At 46.7% G+C, this 20,683-nt stretch overlaps 1 protein-coding gene across 1 annotated transcript in view; it reads left to right on the plus strand.

Annotated features, from left to right (window-relative positions):
* The window catches only part of ttll12 (tubulin tyrosine ligase-like family, member 12), a 58,420-nt gene that overhangs the window by 20,617 nt on the left and 17,120 nt on the right, over positions 1 to 20,683 (plus strand). The window contains exons 5-10 of the mRNA XM_038780762.1: positions 3,324 to 3,457; positions 4,320 to 4,396; positions 5,368 to 5,484; positions 11,583 to 11,777; positions 13,572 to 13,683; positions 16,577 to 16,731. Coding sequence (XP_038636690.1) covers positions 3,324 to 3,457; positions 4,320 to 4,396; positions 5,368 to 5,484; positions 11,583 to 11,777; positions 13,572 to 13,683; positions 16,577 to 16,731 — 790 coding nt within the window. The remainder of the gene's footprint in view (positions 1 to 3,323; positions 3,458 to 4,319; positions 4,397 to 5,367; positions 5,485 to 11,582; positions 11,778 to 13,571; positions 13,684 to 16,576; positions 16,732 to 20,683) is intronic.

Below are 20,683 nucleotides of genomic sequence, written 5' to 3' on the forward strand. Positions count from 1 at the left end.
TAAATTTCTTCTGCACCCTCTCTAAAGCCTCCACATCCTTCTGGTAGTGTGGCGACCAGAATTGAACACTATACTCCCAAGTGTGGCCTCACTAAGGTTCTATACAGCTGCAACATGACTTGCCAATTTTTATACTCAATGCCCTGGCCAATGAAGGCAAGTATGCCGTATGCCTTCTTGACTACCTTCTCCACCTGTGTTGCCCCTTTCAGTGACCTGTGGACCTGTACACCTAGATCTCTCTGACTTTCAATACTCTTGAAGGTTCTACCATTCACTGTATATTCCCTACCTGCATTAGACCTTCCAAAATGCATTACCTCACATTTGTCTGGATTAAACCCCATCTGCCATCTCTCTGCCCAAGTCTCCAAACGATCTAAATCCTTCTATATCCTCTGACAGTCCTCATCGCTATCCACAATTCCACCAACCTTTGTGTTGTCTGCAAACTTACTAATCAGACCAGTTACATTTTCCTACAAATCATTTATATGTACTACGAACAGCAAAGGTCCCTGCGGAACATCACTAGTCACAGCCCTCCAATTAGAAAAGCACCCTTCCATTGCTACTCTCTGCCTTCTATGACCTAGCCAGTTCTGTATCCACCTTGCCAGCTCACCTCTGATCTCGTGTGACTTCACCTTTTGTACCAGCCTATCATGAGGGACCTTGTCAAAGGCCTTACTGAAGTCCATATAGACAACATCCACTGCCCTACCTGCATCAATCATCTTTGTGACCTTTTCGAAAAACTCTATCAAGTTCGTGAGACACGGCCTCCCCTTCACAAAACCATGCTGCCTCTCACTAATACGTCCATTTGCTTCCAAATTGGAGTAGATCCTGTCTCGAAGAATTCCCTCCAGTAATTTCCCTACCACTGACGTAAGGCTCACCGGCCTGTAGTTCCCTGGATTATCCTTGCTACACTTCTTAAACAAAGGAACAACATTGGCTATTCTCCAGTCCTCCAGGACATCACCTGAAGACAGTGAGGATCCAAAGATTTTTGTCAAGGCCTCAGCAATTTCCTCTCTCGCCTCCTTTAGTATTTGGGTCGATCCCATCAGGCCCTGGGGACTTATCAACCGTAATATTTTTCAAGACGCCCAGCACCTCGTCTTTTTGGATCTCAATGTGACCCAGGCTATCTACACACCCTTCTCCAGACTTAACATCCACCAATTCCTTCTCTTTGGTGAATACTGATGCAAAGTATTCATTTAATACCTCGCCCATTTCCTCTGGCTCCGTACATAGATTCCCTTGCCTATCCTTCAGTGGGCCAACCCTTTCCCTGGCTACCCTCTTGCTTTTTATGTACGTGTAAAAAAAACCTAGAGATTTTCCTTAACCCCATTTGCCAATGAATTTTCGTGACCCCTTCTAGCCCTCCTGACTCCTTGCTTAAGTTCCTTCCTACTTTCCTTATATTCCACACAGGCTTCATCTGTTCCCAGCCACTAGCCCTGACAAATGCCTTTTTTTTTTTGACGAGGCCTACAACATCTCTCGTTATCCAAGGTTCCTGAAATTTGCTGTATTTATCCTTCTTCCTCACAGGAACATGCCGGTCCTGAATTCCTTTCAACTGACACTTGAAAGCCTCCCACATGTCAGATGTTGATTTACCCTCAAACATCCGTCCCCCAATATAGGTCCTTCAGTTCCCGCCTAATATTGTTATAATTAGCCTTCCCCCAATTTAGCACATTCACCCTAGGACCACTCTTATCCTTGTCCACCAGCACTTTAAAACTTACTGAATTGTGGTCACTGTTCCCGAAATGCTCCCCTACTGAAACTTCTACCACCTGGCCGGGCTCATTCCCCAATAACAGGTCCATTACAGCCACTTCCCTAGTTGGACTGTCTACATATTGTTTTAAGAAGCCCTCCTGGATGCTCCTTACAAACGCTGCCCCGTCTATGCCCCTAACACTAAGTGAGTCCCAGTCAATATTGGGGGATATTAGTAGGAATTGGGGCAATATTAGTAGCAAACAAATTTAGAACTGATCTTTCTTCAGAGCATAACCATTTCTTCCAGAAAGGCTGGCTGAAGCGGAAGCCCTGGAACTATTTAAAAAAACTTAAACGGCATGGGAGGGTGGGAGGATGATGTCAGGATCTTTCAGAATGGGGGAATGAACTGAATGGCCTTCCTAACCGATCATCGCCTTGTGAACTTTAGCTTCTGTTGCAAAGTGAACACGATCACTGATGAACTCAGGATCGAGGTTGGCTAGCCTGCGCTTAAGTTGTCGAGCAACCTGTTCACACTTGCTGTCGAAAGCCCATTGAAGAAAGGTTATTGGCCATAATTCAGAATCAGAGAACACCTTCAAAAGAAGGTTGAGCATTTAATGGCAAAACGTGATGCAGGACATGCACGGTAGAATTGTGGATAGCACAATTACTTCACAGCTCCAGGGTCCCAGGTTCGATTCCGGCTTGGGTCACTGTCTGTGCGGAGTCTGCACATCCTCCCCGTGTGTGCGTGGGTTTTCTCCAGGTGCTCCGGTTTCCTCCCACAGTCCAAAGATGTGCAGGTTAGGTGGATTGGCCATGATAAATTGCCCTTAGTGTCCAAAATTGCCCTGAGTGTTGGGTGGGGTTACTGGGTTATGGGGATAGGGTGGAGGTGTTGACCTTGGGTGGTGTGCTCTTTCCAAAAGCGGGTGCAGAATCGATGGGCCGAATGGCCTCCTTCTGCACTGTAAATTCTATGAGAAGAGACTGTCATAGAATCTTACAGCATATGTCTGTGTGTCACTGTCTGTGTGGAGTCTGCACGTCCTCCCCGTGTGTGCGTGGGTTTCTTCCGGGTGCTCCGGTTTCCTCCCACAGTCCAAAGATGTGCGGGTTAGGTGGATTGGCCATGCTAAATTGCCCGTGGTGTCCTAATAGTAAGGTTAAGGGGGGGGAGTTGTTGGGTTACGGGTATAGGGTGGATGCGTGGGTTTGAGTAGGGTGATCATTGCTCGGCACAACATCGAGGGCCGAAGGGCCTGTTCTGTGCTGTACTGTTCTATGTTCTATATACAAGATTGTTTGAAGCCTTTTGCTTTTTTTGTTGGTGGTCTTATGGTGTGCATTGGATTATGTTCATTATATTTTACGCATCACTCTATGTTAAAATGCAGAGCAAAGTTCGCACACCATCTTTTTTCAGGCTGCTTGAGCATTGGATACAAAATGTCTTTTTGAAAAAAAAATGAGACTTGGAAAGACATGATATCAGTAAGTTGTCATTGTAGCGGTTTTTCCGTGTCTTGGGTTGCACCATTTTTGAAACTTTTGAACATTTCTTGCAGAGGAGGTAACATGGGATCATGCACATGGTGAACAGAATCCACTCATCAGGAAATGTAGGCTCTTGCCTTGGGAGCCAGCTGATTTGAGGGAGGTTAATGCAAGTATCAGTGAACCTCCAGAGGATTATTACAGGGTAAGGGCTTCGATTGGTATGATTGTTTGGTCAACCGATAAATAGCGAAAATATTCCTATTACCGTTTTGTGTTTTGTCACACTGAATGCTGCATAATCATGGCACTGCTTTTGATCATTCGCACATGAGTTCAGTTCTCCAGTTTACTGCACCATTTAGCTATTCATGAACAGATTATTAAATGTCATGAAAATCTTTGTTTAAGATTTCCTCTGCCAGTTTTCCTCCCAATTTCTTCCAACGTGTGTTGGTTCCTTGCCGGGTAGCTTCATGCTCATTTTCACTCTAGTACCTTGTCAAGCTGGCTAATGTGAGGACCTCACCAGTGATGTTTAGAACATAGAACAGCACAGAACAGGCCCTTCGGCCCTCGATGTTGTGCCGAGCAATGATCACCCTACTCAAACCCATGTATCCACCCTATACCCGTAACCCAACAACCCCCCCCTTAACCTTACTTTTTAGGACACTAAGTGCAATTTAGCATGGCCAATCCACCTAACCCGCACATCTTTGGACTGTGGGAGGAAACAGGAGCACCCGGAGGAAACCCACGCACACACGGGGAGGACGTGCAGACTCCACACAGACGGTGACCCAGCCGGGAATCGAACCTGGGACCCTGGAGCTGTGAAGCATTTATGCTAACCACCATGCTACTGTGCTGCCCCCTTTGTTTGAAGGTTATTTAATCAGTTAAGCCCAATCCTGGCTTGAAAATTCCAATAATTCTGATTAAAAGAATTTTCTGCTGCGTAGAAGTTGGTTATGTACTTTAAATGTACTGCCAGTGACATGTGTCGTAAGAGCATGTTGTTTATCATTTCACAATCTTAACATGATGCACTTTCTGTATTTCAGGCTGTTTTAGCCGACAATAAAGAAGTTTTACCACTTCCAATAGAAACACCAGTTTATCCGAAAGATAAAATTTTCAAGTACGTATAAACATTTTTGTAACTCTATTTTGTAAGGTGATAATACTGGTGCAGCTGATTTTTAAGAACTTACTATGATCAGCTTGTATCATTATAATGGTAGTACTATCTAACAAGAACCTCCCTTGACAGCCTTGGGAAAACTCCCATGCATTTATCTCTCTAGATAACACAACACAGCTCATTCAATCAATGTCCTTGACAGTCTTGTGTTCACTTGGCTATAGTCCTTAATTGGAAACAGCTGCTAGCTTGAAGAGTCTTTTGTTTATCTCTTGTCTGAACTTTCCCATAATTATAACAACTATTTGGATTTCTCAGAACTTCAGTTTGAGAGGCCACTTTTTAGGCTGCTCAAGAGACAACTTCATTGTCATTCTGCCCTTTGGGCAGTTGACACTGTCTTTCAGACAGTCTGCCCCTGCAAAACTGCCAACATTTGCATGGAATTCCCTCCACATCATTTGTATTTACTGCACAAAAGTCTGCATTGTTAAAGTTAGGTGCATGGCTTAGCTTATAAAAAATAAATGTATATAAAAAATGTGTCCCGATGGTTAAGATGACACCCTAAAATTGTTTTCTAACTTTATACTTGGTAGATTTTTGTTGGACAATGGTATGGGTTATAGGTCCAAGAGGCAAATTGAGTTATTTTCCAGAGCAACCTGACTTTGAGGAAATGATGACACAGGCTTGAGGAGTTAAGTGTCCTATTGCTGTTCCTGTTTTCCTAAGGATGGGGTTTTGGGATTGATGTTCTACAGATCACAAACCAGGTCTGATATAGACCAATTGTCTCTCTTGAGCTTGCATCGTCCTATATGTTTTTTATTTTAAATTCAGTAGCCCAGTCAAACAGAAGCATGGAAGTCGATTAGTTTATCATGCTGTTAAAAATGGTTGTAGTTCAGTAGCTCTGACCCACTTGATTTTTGTACTTTTAACATTCTCTCACTTTATTTGTTCAGGGTGTATACAGAATTTAAACAAGTACTGAAGAACCTGAATTCTCCGCGATTTGTGTTTACAGAAAATGAAAAGGAAGCAGATATTCTTTACTTGTACAACCATTTCAAAGATTACAGGTCAGTGGCTTATTAACGGAGAGAATTTTCAATTCATTCTCCAGGGAGATAAATGTCATAACCATTTGATTTTCCTTGCGTAAAAGTGCGTGCTGTAACTAGTTCAGCCTCTTGCAGAATGCACTGTTTAAAAAAGACTGAGGTGCACAGGATTTTCTCATCGGTCATGACAACCCTTGGTCAAAACTTTGAATCCAACTCCATTTGCTGGGGTACATTGCTCCATTCACTCCATCCCTTCCTTCATAAACTTTCACAGAAGGGCAGAGAGGGAAAAGGAATTATCCACCTCTGATAAGCATTGTCACCTTTGGAAGGTGGACATCCCTCCACACAATACTGTAGTAACCTTATATCGCATGCTTCTGTTTTAGTTGTGTTGGCAGCACCAGCAAATATCTGTATTCCGCCAAGATTGGCTTTAGAGTGGTTACACAGGTCGAGGGCCGAAGGGCCTGTGCTGCGCTGTAATGTTCTATGTTCTAACATTTGTATGGGTGACACTAGGGCTAGTTAAACTAGGCGTGACCTGCTGTAAACTTACAAATGAAAACTTGCAAATGGAACCAATCTAAAGGTCTTAAAGATTACAAGTGTTTGGTCTGTGACTATTTCCTTTGGCAGCTTGCCCCTTTGTGGGATTGTCCTTGGGAAGAAAGAATGTTGATACACAGCCTTGGAAACAAATTGTCTTTGTAGTTTGTGTGGATGGCTACTTTATTTTATACCATTGCTGGAGGGTTCCAGGTACTTATTGCTGTCGGTTCTCACCCGTCCATTCCCTATTTATAGAATGTGGTCAGTCTATTTTTCCTGCCTCCTTTTGCCGTAATGATTCTCATTCCACATCTTTGATAGAGAGGTGACCATTGGCGTATTTCTCATTCACGTAGAATGGTGCAGCACATCTTTGGATTGCTCCAACTTTATTTATATCTCTCACCATAAAGAGATCCCACACGTAATTTGCATATTCCAGAATTGGACAAACCAGTATTAGTTAAGTTGTAACAAGAACCCTGTTTTCTTTTCATGTTATCTGTGGAATATGGAATCCCCATTGAAGATTGCTGATCGGTGATTTCAGAATGTTTAAGCTATCTGTTGGCGATGCACATTATACAGCATTTTCTGGCACTTAATGCCATCTCCCATTGATCCTGGCAGATTTGCAATTGCAGAAGATCATCTTGAATTGCAGTGAATTGATAAATTTTCAGTTTTCCATGATGGGTAAACCACATGGTCATCTGCAAATAGTTGTACCCTACTTTTTAACTTGTTGGGAGGGTTGTTTATGTCAATAAGATTAAAGGTCCCAGCACAGTTCCCTGGGGTACTCCAGAGAGGACACCTCCTGGAGAGGATGATTGTCCATCACAGTCCACTCTTTGACTGTTGGTAAGGATGTACCAGAGCCAATGTAATAATGTCCTGTGGAATCAGGGAACATTATTACAAGAGTTTCTTTCGTGATCAGCCTTGCCAAAGGCTTTTGAGAAATCCATTACTGCCGTGTGAGTATCTTGTCAGTAAATCCATTACTGCCATCATGACCTGAAGTTAGGTCATCGACAGTCAGTAAAGGCTAAACGCTGTGTTTCAGTAGATCAAACTGCTGAGTATCTACCAGGATATTGTGAGTTTTAAACTGCTTCATGACATGAGAATGAACAATATGTTCAAGCAATTTGCAAATGACGCTGGTAAACAATACCAGTCTGAGGTTTCCTGGCTGACTGTCCCCCTTTTTGAATATGCTGCAGATGTTGGCTTGCCTCCACTGGCCTGGGAAATAATCAATGGTGTTTGACACTTGAAATAAATTGGTCAAGGTTTAGGGTTGCCAACCCTCCAGCATTGACCTGGACTGAGTCTACAGGAATTCAAGATCAAGCTCCAGTGCAACCCTGAATAAAATCATAGGGACATAATTGTTTGTGTCATTTTTCTTTACCAGATATAAAAATATTGAAAATGGGGAAAAAAGGCTGTTTGGCTGACCAGTCAAGCATTACCAGTTGACGAATGAATCCTTATGTTTTCCAATTAACGTAGGAAGGCAGTATGTCACAAGGATGGATGTGTTGGCCAACTAATGCCTCGATACATTTAATCACAGTTGGCAACTTTACCAATACCGGCTTGCAGTTCATAAGCTCCTAACTTTAATATCCAGGGAGTCATTTTGTCTGAACGCAGAGCTTTATTTCAGTTTATTTCTTGCAATAATTTCAATAGGCCCTCTTTACTTATGATGTTCCTGAGGGTGTGGGTGTGAGGTAGGGGTGGTGGAAGGAAGAATGAAGAGCCACCTCTTTTATAGGTTTTGAGATGTCAGGGCACCAGGTGACCTCTTACTGTCTGAACTGTTAAGTTGTAATCTGTACCCCATGGCTTCAGTTTATTTGACACATGAGAAAACTAGAAGTGCAAGGAGATAAAGGGTGGGGGAAGACTGTAGTGTGGAGTAGGTTCTGAGAAGAAAAATATGATTGAACTGGAAGTAGGTTTCTTTTTCCCTCGATACGCATATGCCACATGCTTCTGAAGATTGTAAAAATAGTGTTGAACTAAGAAGCGAGACGGATGCACTTGCATGTGAAAAATGATCCTGACCTAGATTACTAGCAACCATGTCAGGCTTTAAAGTTTGATAATTTGACAAAGTTTTGTTTTGTGTTTTTATAAATTTAGAGTACCCAATTAATTATTTTCAATTTAAGGGTCAATTTAGCCTGGCCAGTCCACCTACCCTGCACATCTTTGGGTTGTGGGGGTGAAACCCATGCAAACACGGGGAGAATGTGCAAACTCCGCACAGTGACCCAGAGCCGGGATCGAACCTGGGAACTCGGCGCTGTGAGGCAGCAATGTTATCCATTGCGCCACCGTGCTGCCCTCCTAATTTGATAAAGTTAAGTGGCTTGCTCGAAGTTCCCAGATGACAACAGCTATTAATATACACACATTTGGGTGAAGTCCAAGATGCAACCCAAGTGACTCTTTGTCTTTAATGTGGTACAATAAATGATCATATCTGACTAAGGCTGATCTACCCAATCTCCTGGGGTAATAAGATCCAATCAAGCAGGCTGCTTACTTCTGGCTACTGTTGAGTTTCTTGAATGTTGTTGGATCTGCACTTGTCCATGTAAGTGGAGAGTATGCCATCACACTCCTGATTTGATGCTGGACAGGGTTTGGGGAGTCAGGAGGTGAGTTACTCATCAAAGAATTCCCAACACCTGGCCTGCTCTTGTAACCACAATATTCATATAATCTTTATTAGTGTCACAAGTAGGCTTACATTAACACTGCAATGAAGTTAATAAGAAAAGCCCCATGTCGCCTGCTTCCGCCGCCTGTTTGGGTACACTGAGGGGGAATTCAGAATGTTCAGCTCACCTAACAAGCACGTCTTTCAGGACTTGTGGGAGGAAACCGGAGCGCCTGGAGGAAACCCACACAGAAACAGGGAGAACGTGCAGACTCTGTACAGACAGTGACCTAAGCCGGGAAATTGAACCCGGGTTCCTGGCGCTGTGAAACAACATTCCAACCACTGTGCTATCGTACTGCCCGTTATGGCTGGTCCAGTTCAGTTTCTGAAACCCCCATGATGTTGATGATATCAGACTCCGCGATGGTGGTGCCAATGAATGTCATGCAGAGATTATTAGATTCTCCCTTGTTGGAAATGGCCATTGCCTGCTACTTGTATGACACGAATGTCCCTCATCAGCGAGCCTAAGCATGAATGTTGTCCAGTTCTAACCATATGCGGGTATACTACTTCAGTATCAGAGGATTTATGAATGGCACTAAACACTTAAAAAATCCCACATCTGCTCTTTTGATGGAGGAAATTGATGATGAAGCAGTTGAAAATGGTTGGGCTCGGGACACTATCCTGAGGAACTCTTTCAGCGATGTCCTAGAACTGAGATGATTAACCTTCAACAACCACAACTGTCTTTCTTTGTCTAGTTATGACTCCAACCAGAGTTGAGTTTCCCCCTGTGATTCCCATTATGTCAATTTACATGAGTTTCTTGATTTCACATTCCATCAAATGCTGCCTTGATGTCAAACACAATCGCTCTCATCTCACCTCTGCAATGTACTCTTTTGTCCATATTTGGATCAATGCTGTAATGAAGTCTGGAGTAGACTGTAAACTGGGCATCAGTGAGCAGATTATTGGTGAATAGGTGCTCCTTTCTAATAATAATAATCTTTATTGTCACAAGTTATGCTTACCTTAACACTGTAATGATGTTACTGTGAAAATCCCCTAGTCGCCACATTCCGGCGCCTGTTTGGGTACACAGAGAGAGAATTCAGAATGTCCAGTTCACCTAAGAGCATGTCTTTCGGGACATGGGAGGAAACTGGAGCACCCGGATGAAACTCATGCAGACACGGGAGAACGTGCACACTCTGCACAGACAGTGACCCAAGCCGGGAATCAAACCTGGTACCCTGGTGGTGCGAAGCTATAGTGCAAACCACTATGCTACCATGCTGCTCATAGCACTACTTCTAGCACTATTAACACCGTCCATCACTTAACTGATGGCTGAGAGTACAATGATGGGCAGTAGTTGGCCAGATTGCACTTGTCCTACTTTTTGTGGACAGGACTAGACACACAGAAAATAGGAACAGGCGGAGGCCATTTGGATCTTCAAGCCGTTCCACCATTCATTATGATCATGGCTGATCATCCAACTCAATAGCCTAATCCCACTTTTCCCCCACATCCTTTGACCCCGTTGTCCCAAGTGCTATATCTAACTGCCTCCTGAAAACAGACAATGTTTTTGCCTCAGCTACTTCCTGTGGTAACAAATTCCACAGGCTCACCACTCTGAGTGAAGATGTTTTATCCTCATCTCTATCCTAATGTATCCTCAGACTGTGACCCCTGGTTCTGGACACACCCACCATCGGGAACATCCTTCCTGCTTCTACCCTGTCTAGTCCTTTAAAATGTTACAGGTTTCTATGAGATCTCCCCTCCCAGGGTAATTTCATAGCATTTACAGTGCAGAAGGAGGCCATTTGGCCAATCGAATCAGCACCGGTCCTTGGAAACAGCACCCGACTTAAGTCCACGCCTCCACCCTATCCCCATAACCCTGTAATCCTATCCAACCTTGGGCAGTTTAGTATGGCCAATCCACCTAACCTTCATATGTTTGGACTGGGAGTAAACTGGAGCACCCGGAGGAAACCCACGCAGACACGGGGAGAACATCAAGACTCCACACAGACAGTGACCCAAGTCGTGAATCGAATCTGGGACCCTGGAGTTGTGAAGCAACAGTGCTGACCACTGTGCTACCATGCTGCCTTAATTCTCCCCCTCATGGCTGATTTAACTCGTTGGGTAGATGGCAGTGCTGTAGTTGTACTGAAACAGCTTGGCTAGGGGCATGGCTAATCCTGGAACACGTGTCTTCAAAAGTACAGCAGGGCTATTGTCAAAGCCATCACCATTGCTGTGCCCAGTGCTCTCAGTCTCTCGATTTCAGCGGATTTCAATTTCTTGATAACTCGGGGAGTGAATTTGAAGACTGGCTCTTGTGGAATCTCCGTCGTTCGTTTTTTTCTTCTGCCTCCCCATAGGGGAAAGAAATCAGCCACAGTTCATGATTGCTAATTTTCAAGCTCTGCAGTGAAAACAGGATTGGCTTTTGGTGTGATGCCCCATTCAGGCAGTCTAACCATAACATTCAGCCATCACATGAGTGATATATCATTTGGGTGAGTTACCTGAAGACAAAAGTTGTCTATTGAAATGTGCTCCAGTAATGGAGGCAGGGATGGAGGGGAGAAAACGATCATGAAATATATGATGATAACGAGGAGAATAATTAATGTGGTCCCCAATTACTTGACAACAGAGGATTTTTTTAAAAACTGCAAACATTTGTTTTTTTTTAAATTCCGTGATCAAGACTTTTGCAATCTGGGAGGTTGTCCATGCTTGGACATCAACCTTAGAAGTGGAGCTTATTCTATATGAAGTACATGACTGTTAGAGAACTCACCGTTTACCTTTTCTGTATATTTGTGTTAACTATCTGCAGGACTCTAAGTGAGCAGAGGCCCCACGTCATGGTGAATCAGTTTCCATGTGAAAATCTGCTGACTGTGAAGGATTGCTTGGCTGCTGTGGCACGGCGAGCTGGAGGAGTGAATGGTCCAAAATGGCTGCCCCTTACCTTTAACCTTCGCACAGAGCTACCTCAGTTCATTAGCTGTTACCAACAACGGGAAGACAGGTGGGCAATGCACAGGGCTTAATTTAATTGCATTTGTTTAGTGACTCCTCATAGCTGTCATCTGATCCTTAAATTACACCACTTGTATTCAGTCAAATTTTTTAAAAACTCACTGCTAACCTTAAAACATTGATGCTGTTTCAAGGTTTCCAGTTCTGTTCACTCTGCAGCCTCTGTTAAATCTGAGCTGATGAGTCAGTGATCAGACCCAGTTTTATCACTGATCCATGTTGGAATAATTGATGTTAATATTTGAATGCAAGTTGGTCTTGATGCCCTGGGCTAAAGAAGAGGAAACAAATCAACCACCAGGGTACCTGCTCCTGTTTACCGGTCTGAGATTGGGGCTGCGAAGTATGCATCCCCGTACCCATCCCTGTCTCTAGCCTGCAGTGATCAAATAGATTGCTGACCCCCCCCCCCCCCCCCCCCCCCCCACCCTCCCCCCGCTCTTCTGACATAACAAATAAAACCTGATCACTTGGACGAGGTACCACAAGAATGTCTGTAGAGATGTCCTGCTTTTGGGACAGGAGTGGAAACAGTTGGAGAAATGATTGTCCAAGTAAAAAGTATTATTATTGATTGACTAGAGCAGGTTGCTATGTTGCTATGTTTGACTTCCAATAGGACTTTCTGTAACTGAAGACCCAAGGTTTTGTTGGAGAAAATCCTTCCACAAAGAAAAAGAATCTAACCTGCAGTGGTCTTCAAATTTGAAACTGAAGCAGATGAAAAAGACGAACTTAACTTCCGCACTAAATTGTAATGCACAGTACAGTCATGTGTTAGTTTGTGAGACAAACAAGGACATTTCTATATTGTGTTTAATGTGAGGATCAAAATGAATGGTTGCACTCTTTTTAATTCAATAGATGAAAAGTAAGGGCGGAGTTTGGGAGACTATGTTCTCCCGCTAGATCTGAATCGCTCCTGGTTTGCGCTGGCATGAACAGCGGTGCCCAGGAGCGATTCACTCTCCCTAGCCATGCTAATTTATGCAACCCCTTAGCCTTGAGGTGGGGGTTTGGCATTCGGCATTCTATGAAGTAACAGCTGCTGCTTTCTACACCTCTGTCTGAGGCAGCAGGTGTAAGGGACAGGTGAATGAAAAAGCTGTGATTTTTCACTGTTTCCCTGGACTGATTTGTGGGGTGGGAGGGAGGGGGGGTCTCTGATATGAGAGGAGGTCTTTGATATGGGGGTCTGTTGGGGGGTGGGGGGAAAAGACTATTTGCATTGTCAGGGGAGGGGGTTATCCATGTGTTAAGTACTTAGCCCTTGGCCCACCGTGAGATCCTCCGCATCAGGGCCATGCTGGAAAATATTTGCTCCAATCCACAAGCATTTGAATCCTGACCGAGAGGGCCGGAGCATCACGGAGACATAGAGAATCTGGTGACCAGCCTGCTAATCGGATGCAAATGGGTTCAAATGACCCATTTGCATCCTCTCGCCAGCACGGGCGTGCAGCTCACTGCCACTGCCGGTGGGGGGTTGGAGCATCGGCGTCCAGCCTGTTTTTTGCTCGACGCGGGATTCTCCACCGCATCGGGTACTTTGCTGCTGGTGGCCGAGTGTCTAGCCCAATGTCTTGACTGTTAAACTCCGACTGTGTCACTTATTCACACTGTTGTGAACAACATTCGAACCTTGACCAACACTGCCAAATTATAGTAGTTCGTCTCGTTACAGTTTGTGGGATCTTGTATCTGAAGTAGCTGCTGCATTTGCACATGACGCTAGTCACCGTTCAATACATCTTTGTTCTATTTTCTTCATCCTGTTTCTCAGGGGAGAGGATAATCATTGGATATGCAAACCCTGGAACCTTGCTCGAGGTCTAGATACACATATTACTAACAACCTCAGCTACATCGTCCGTCAAAGAGAGAGTACACCAAAGGTGAGTCAAATGCTGGGTTAGGGAAGGGAAAAGTCCCCATGGTTCCTGCAGCTTCTCTGTCATCCAGGCATGGATGAGCTGAATTTTCCTCTAGTTAAATATTGGAAAGGCAAAAGCCATTGTTCCAGCCACTGCTGCAACCTCCTTTACCACTCACCGATTCCATCACCCCCCCGCCCCCCCAGCTCACATAGCTGCTCCATCACAAAGACTGACATAGTCTGTCTTTCTCAAGCCCTGCCTCATCTCCTCTGCTGCTGAAACCCTCATCCAGGGTGTTGTTACCTCCAGCTGATGTTCTCCTGCTAGCCTTTCATTTTCTGCAGGAGGTGACATGCTATTGTATTGAGAATCCAGCTTTGTTTGGTAGATGCGATGAGGAAGGATTGGTTTAATATGATATGCAATGCATTGGACTGGATTCTCCAGTCTCCAGCCACGTGCTTCTTGGCGGCTCGCTGGAGACAGGATTCTCTTTCCGCTGCTTGTCAAAGGGATTTTCCCATTGGATCCACCCCACACCACTGGGAAACCTGCGAGCAGGGATGCACTGCTGACGGGAACCATAAATCCCAATGGCTGGACAATTGTGGCTGCTTGCGCAACCCCGATTTCTAATTGCTCCACCATTGGAGACAATGTTTTCAGCTCCTCATGCCTGAGCTCTGGAAATTCGCTCCCTAATGCCCCTCTGCCTTTTACCCTTTTTTCAAGACATTCCTTCAAACCTACCTCTTGACCAAAGTGTTTCCTTGGTTCCCAAAATTTCCTCATTTGTTCCGTGTTGAATTTTGTCTGACGATGCTTCTCTGAAGCACTTTGGGATGTGTTGTTACGTTCAAGTCAGTATATCAGTACGAGTTGTTGGATCATCACCCATCGACTTGTTCTGGATAGAGTGCTTGTGGAGCGGGTTAATGATATGCTCCACAGTTGTCAGTCAGAACATCAATCTGGGGAGCTACTGGAGAGCATGGGGAAACTGCAGCTCGGAATGGGGAAGCTGCAGCTCGGAATGGGGAAGCTGCAGCTCGGAATGGGGAAACTGCAGCTCGGAATGGGGAAACTGCAGCTCGGAATGGGGAAACTGCACCTCGGAATGGGGAAGCTGCAGCTCGGAATGGGGAAACTGCAGCTCGGAATGGGGAAGCTGCAGCTCGGAATGGGGAAACTGCAGCTCGGAATGGGGAAACTGCAGCTCGGAATGGGGAAACTGCAGCTCGGAATGGGGGAGCTGCAGCTCGGAATGGGGATTCTGCCGCTCTGAATGGGGAAACTGCAGCTCGGAATGGGGGAGCTGCAGCTCGGAATGGGGATTCTGCCGCTCTGAATGGGGAAACTGCAGCTCGGAATGGGGAAACTGAAGCTCGGAATGGGGAAACTGCACCTCTGAATGGGGAAACTGCAGCTCGGAATGGGGATGCTGCAGCTCTGAATGGGGATTCTGCAGCTCGGAATGGGGAAACTGCACCTCCGAATGGGGGAACTGCAGCTCGGAATGGGGAAACTGCAGCTCGGAATGGGGAAACTGCAGCTCGGAATGGGGAAACTGCAGCTCGGAATGGGGAAGCTGCAGCGCGGAATGGGGAAGCTGCACCTCGGAATGGGGAAACTGCAGCTCGGAATGGGGAAACTGCACATCGGAATGGGGAAACTGCACATCGGAATGGGGAAACTGCAGCTCGGAATGGGGAAACTGCAGCTCGGAATGGGGAAACTGCACCTCGGAATAGGGGAACTGCAGCTCGGAATGGGGGAACTGCAGTGCGGAATGGGGGAACTGCAGTGCGGAATGGGGAAACTGCAGCTCGGAATGGGGAAACTGCAGTTCGGAATGGGGGAACTGCAGCGCGAAATGGGGAAACTGCAGCTCGGAATGGGGAAACTGCACCTCGGAATGGGGGAACTGCGCCTCGGAATGGGGAAACTGCAGTTCGGAATGGGGAAACTGCAGCTCGGAATGGGGAAACTGCAGCTCGGAATGGGGAAACTGCAGCTCGGAATGGGGAAACTGCACCTCGGAATGGGGAAACTGCACCTCGGAATGGGGAAACTGCAGCTCGGAATGGGGAAACTGCACCTCGGAGTGGGGAAACTGCAGCTCGGAATGGGGAAACTGCAGCTCGGAATGGGGAAACTGCACCTCGGAATGGGGACACTGCACCTCAGAATGGGGAAACTGCACCTCGGAATGGGGAAACTGCAGCTCAGAATGGGGAAACTGCAGTGCGGAATGGGGAAGCTGCAGCTCGGAATGGGGAAGCTGCAGCTCGGAATGGGGAAACTGCAGTGCGGAATGGGGGAACTGCAGTGCGGAATGGGGAAACTGCAGCTCGGAATGGGGAAACTGCAGCTCGGAATGGGGGAACTGCAGTGCGGAATGGGGGAACTGCAGTGCGGAATGGGGAAACTGCACCTCGGAATGGGGAAACTGCACCTCGGAATGGGGAAACTGCAGCTCGGAATGGGGGAACTGCAGCTCGGAATGGGGGAACTGCAGCTCAGAATGGGGAAACTGCAGCTCGGAATGAGGGAACTGCAGCTCGGAATGGGGGAACTGCAGTGCGGAATGGGGGAACTGCAGTGCGGAATGGGGAAACTGCAGCTCGGAATGGGGAAACTGCAGCTCGGAATGGGGAAACTGCAGCTCGGAATGAGGGAACTGCAGCTCAGAATGGGGGAACTGCAGTGCGGAATGGGGGAACTGCAGTGCGGAATGGGGAAACTGCAGCTCGGACTGGGGAAACTGCAGCTCGGAATGGGGAAACTGCACCTCGGAATGGGGAAACTGCAGCTCAATATGAGATAACTATTTACTAGATGAACAAAATTGAGGGAGAGCGTTCCTGTTTTGGTACTTTCACACCAATGATACAGCATGTATTGTTCACAGGTGGTGTGCAAGTACATTGAGAATCCAGTGCTGTTTGATAGAGGAGATGTAGAAGGGTTGGTTAAATTTGACATTCGATACATTATCCTCCTCCGTTCTGTCCAGCCATTGCAGCTATATGCATACAATGTATTCTGGCTCCGCTTTTCCAACAGGTATGAAAAGATGAAATTACCTTTTTTATGTTTGGACATTTTTAAACTGTTGCTGTTTCTAAAATTTGTTTGTGGGATGTGGACTTTGCCGGCAAGGCCAGCATTTGTTGTGTGTCCTTTGAGAAGGTGGTACTTAGCTGCCCTCTTGAAGCTCAGCGGTCTGCGTAACAACACCCACAGTGCTGCTCGGGAGGCAGTTCCAGGATTTTTGATCCAGTGACATTGAAGGAACAGATATGTTTCTGAGACGGAGTGTACGCGATTTAGAGGGGAACATGCAAGTAATGGTATTCCCACGTGGCTGTGACTTATGTCCTTCATTTGGTCTACTAGTCGGGCCAGATTTAGTTTATGCAGCCGGTCCCATTCCCACGCCACTTGAATGCCTAGATACCTGAAGCTTCCCCTTACTAATCTAAACGGCAGCTCCCCCAATTGCCTCTCCTGTCCCCTCGCCTGGACCACAAATATCTCACTTTTCCCCATATTTAGCTTATACCCCACAAATTGGCCAAATTCCCCTGGAATCCTCATGATTGCTTCCATCCCCTTTATTGGGTCCGATAGAAACAAGCAGGTCGTCTGCATAGAGTGAGACTCTGTGCTCCACCACCCACCTCGCCAGACCAGCCCCTTGAGGCTCTCCGAGCAATTGCCAACGTCTCTTGCTAGCGCAAACAACAGTGGGGAGAGGGGGCATACCTGTCTCATCCCCCGGGTGCAGTCTAAAATAGTCCGATGTTGTCCTATTCGTCCGTACACTTGCCACAGGAGCCTGATACAGCAACCTGATCCAGTCAATAAAGCCTCACCCAAATCTGAACCGTCCCAGTACCTCTCACAGATATTCCCATTCTACCTGATCAAAAGCCTTTTCTGCATTCATTGCGATCACTACCTCCACCTCCCTACGTTCCGGGGCATCATGATCACGTTCAACAACCTTCTTACATTGGCCACCACCTGCCTACCCTTAACAAACCCCATCTGGTCCTCCCCAATAATGTCCGGAACACAATCCTCAATCCTGGAGGACAAAATTTTGGCCAGCGATTTGGCATCCACGTTCAACAGGGATATCGGCCTGTAGGACCCACACAGCTCAGGGTTCTTGTCCCGCTTCAGAATCAGCGAAATCATGGCCTGTGACATCGTCGGGGGCAGCACCCCTCTTTCCTTTGCCTCATTGAACATCCTCATGAACAATATCCTACAGAACGTTTTATAAACGTCCACTGGGTACCCGTCCAGCCCCGGGGCTTTACCCGACTGCATGGCCTTCAGACCCTCCACTATCTCTTCCAACCCGATCAGATACCCCAGCCCTTCTACCAACTCTCCACCTTTGGGAAATTCAGGCCCTCCAAGAAGTGCCTGATCCCCTCCGGCCCCGTAGGGGGTTCCGACCTATGCAGCCTACTGTAGAAATTCCTAAACACCTTAGTCACCCCTGCTGAATCTCCAACCAGGATCCTATCTCCGTCATTTACTTTCCCCATCTCCCTGGCTGCCTCCCTCTTTAGAAGCTGCTGTGCAAGCATTCTGCTGGCCTTCTCTCCATACTCGTAGATCTCCCCTTTGCCTTTCTCAGCTGCTCCACCGCCCTCCCTGTGGTTAACAAGCCAAACTCAGCCTGTAGCCTCCGCTGTTCCCTTAGAAGCTATGCCTCTGGGGTCTCAGCATACCTCCTATCGATCTGTAGTATCTCCTTTATCAGTCGGTCCGACTCTGCCCACCTTCTCCCATTGGGCCCTTTTCGAGATCAGCTCCCCTCGAACCACCGCCTTCAGTGCTTCCCAGACCACCGCTGCTGAAATTTCCCCCGTGTTGTTGACCTGCAGGTAGTTCTGAATACATTTCCTCAGCCACTCACACCCCTTCATCAGCCAAAAGTCCCACATCTAACCTCCATTGTGGGCGCTGGTTTCTGTCTTTACTCACCTGCAGGTCATCTCAGTGTGGAGCATGGTCTGAGATTGTGATCGCCGAGTAACCCGTGCTCAAAATAAAGAAACCAATCCGGGAGTATACTTTATGCGCGTGTGAGGAGAAGAACAACTCCATCACCCTCGGCTGCCCAAATCTCCATGGATTCCCCCCCCCCCCCCCCCCCCTTCGCCCATCTGCTCCATGAACCCTTTTAGTTCTTTTGCCATTGCTGGCACCCTGCCCGTTTTCGAGCTTGACCGGCCCAAGCCAGGGTTAATAACTGTTGAAGTCCCCTCCCATGGCCAACATGTGCGAGTCCAGGTCCGGTATCTTCCCCAGCATCCTCTTTATAAACTCCACATCATCCCAATTTGGCGCATACACATTTACTAATACCACCTACACCCCCTCCAGTTTCCCACTGACCATAATGTACCAACCTCCCACATCAGAGACGATTCTACCCGCCTCAGACACCACCCGCTTATTGATCAGGATCGTGACCCCTCTAGTCTTTGAGTCTAGTCCCGAGTGAAAGACCTGACTGACCCAGCCTTTCCTCAATCTAATCTGGTCAGTTACTCTAAGGTGCGTCTGCTACAACATTACCACGTCCGCCTTCAGTCCCCTAAGATGTGCAAACACAAGTGCCCCCTTGACCGGCCCATTTAACCCTCGAACATTCCAGGTGATTAGCCTAGTTGGGGGGCCTCATTGGCCCCCCCCCCCGCACCCTCCCTCGCCGATCAGCCATCCCCCTTTTTGGGCCCGCCTCAGCCCATGTTCCATGCATCCACCAGTCCTCCTCCAGGTAGCCCCTTCGCCCAAGACTCTCCCTCGTCAGCAGAACATTTAACCCCTTTCTCCCCCCCCACCCCCCTTAATAACAACACTCTGTAACCCAACCCCTTTAATAAACCGAACATATGCACATCCCCCACTGCGTTTCTGTGAGCTCGCCCGTCCAGCTAGCTTGGTGGCCCCTATCGCTGATGCCGGATAGTCTCCCACCCATTGTCTCTCTTCTCTCTCTCTCTCTCTCTCTCTCTCTCTCTCTCTCTCTCTCTCTCTCTCTCTCTCTCTCTCTCTCTCTCTCTCTCTCTCTCTCTCTCTCTCTCTCTCTCTCTCTCTCTCTCCCCCCCCCCCCCCCCCAAATACAAACATACTCCAACTTCAAACAATTCCCATACAATTAGAACATAGAACATAGAACAGTACAGCACAGAACAGGCCCTTCGGCCCTCGATGTTGTGCCGAGCAATGATCACCCTACTTAAACCCACGTAACCCGTATACCCGTAACCCAACAATCCCCCTTACACTTACCTTACACTACGGGCAATTTAGCATGGCCAATCCACCTAACCCGCACATCTTTGGACTGTGGGAGGAAACCGGAGCACCCGGAGGAAACCCACGCACACACGGGGAGGACGTGCAGACTCCACACAGACAGTGACCCAGCCGGGAATCGAACCTGGGACCCTGGAGCTGTGAAGCATTGATGCTAACCACCATGCTACCGTGAGGCCCCAAATTGCCCGACAGAAAGACACCAAGATCTAGGTGTGATAAGTGGCAGCCTGCTGAACAAGCCGCAAGGAATTTGGAACTCAAATCTTCCAGGAACGTTATACATCTGCTGAGAATGACATGTGAAATATTTCAGTTCTGTTAGTTAATGGAGAAATACCTTTTCTTTTTAGTTTGGTGTGTCAGTTGCCTGTTAGGTAATGTTTAGTCTATCTTGATTTTGATTACAGTAAAAGTCTTAAAACGTGAAATCTTGTCACGTGATTCTATACATTGGTTGCTGGGAAATTCATATCTCTTTTTAAAAGTTATCTGGCTCGAGGGTATTGTAACAATATTTAATGTAGCGATGTAAAATGAGAACAGTTCAATTTGAAGTGCCCATCATCAGATATAAACCGCATGCAATTTGAGACCTTACAGCAGTGATGGGCAACCTAGATTCGTGAGTGGGCCATCCCTCCTTCATCTCAGTTGGCTGCAAGACTTA

Source organism: Scyliorhinus canicula, chromosome 20 (genome assembly GCF_902713615.1).
Source record: "Scyliorhinus canicula chromosome 20, sScyCan1.1, whole genome shotgun sequence".
Lineage (NCBI taxonomy): Eukaryota > Metazoa > Chordata > Chondrichthyes > Carcharhiniformes > Scyliorhinidae > Scyliorhinus > Scyliorhinus canicula.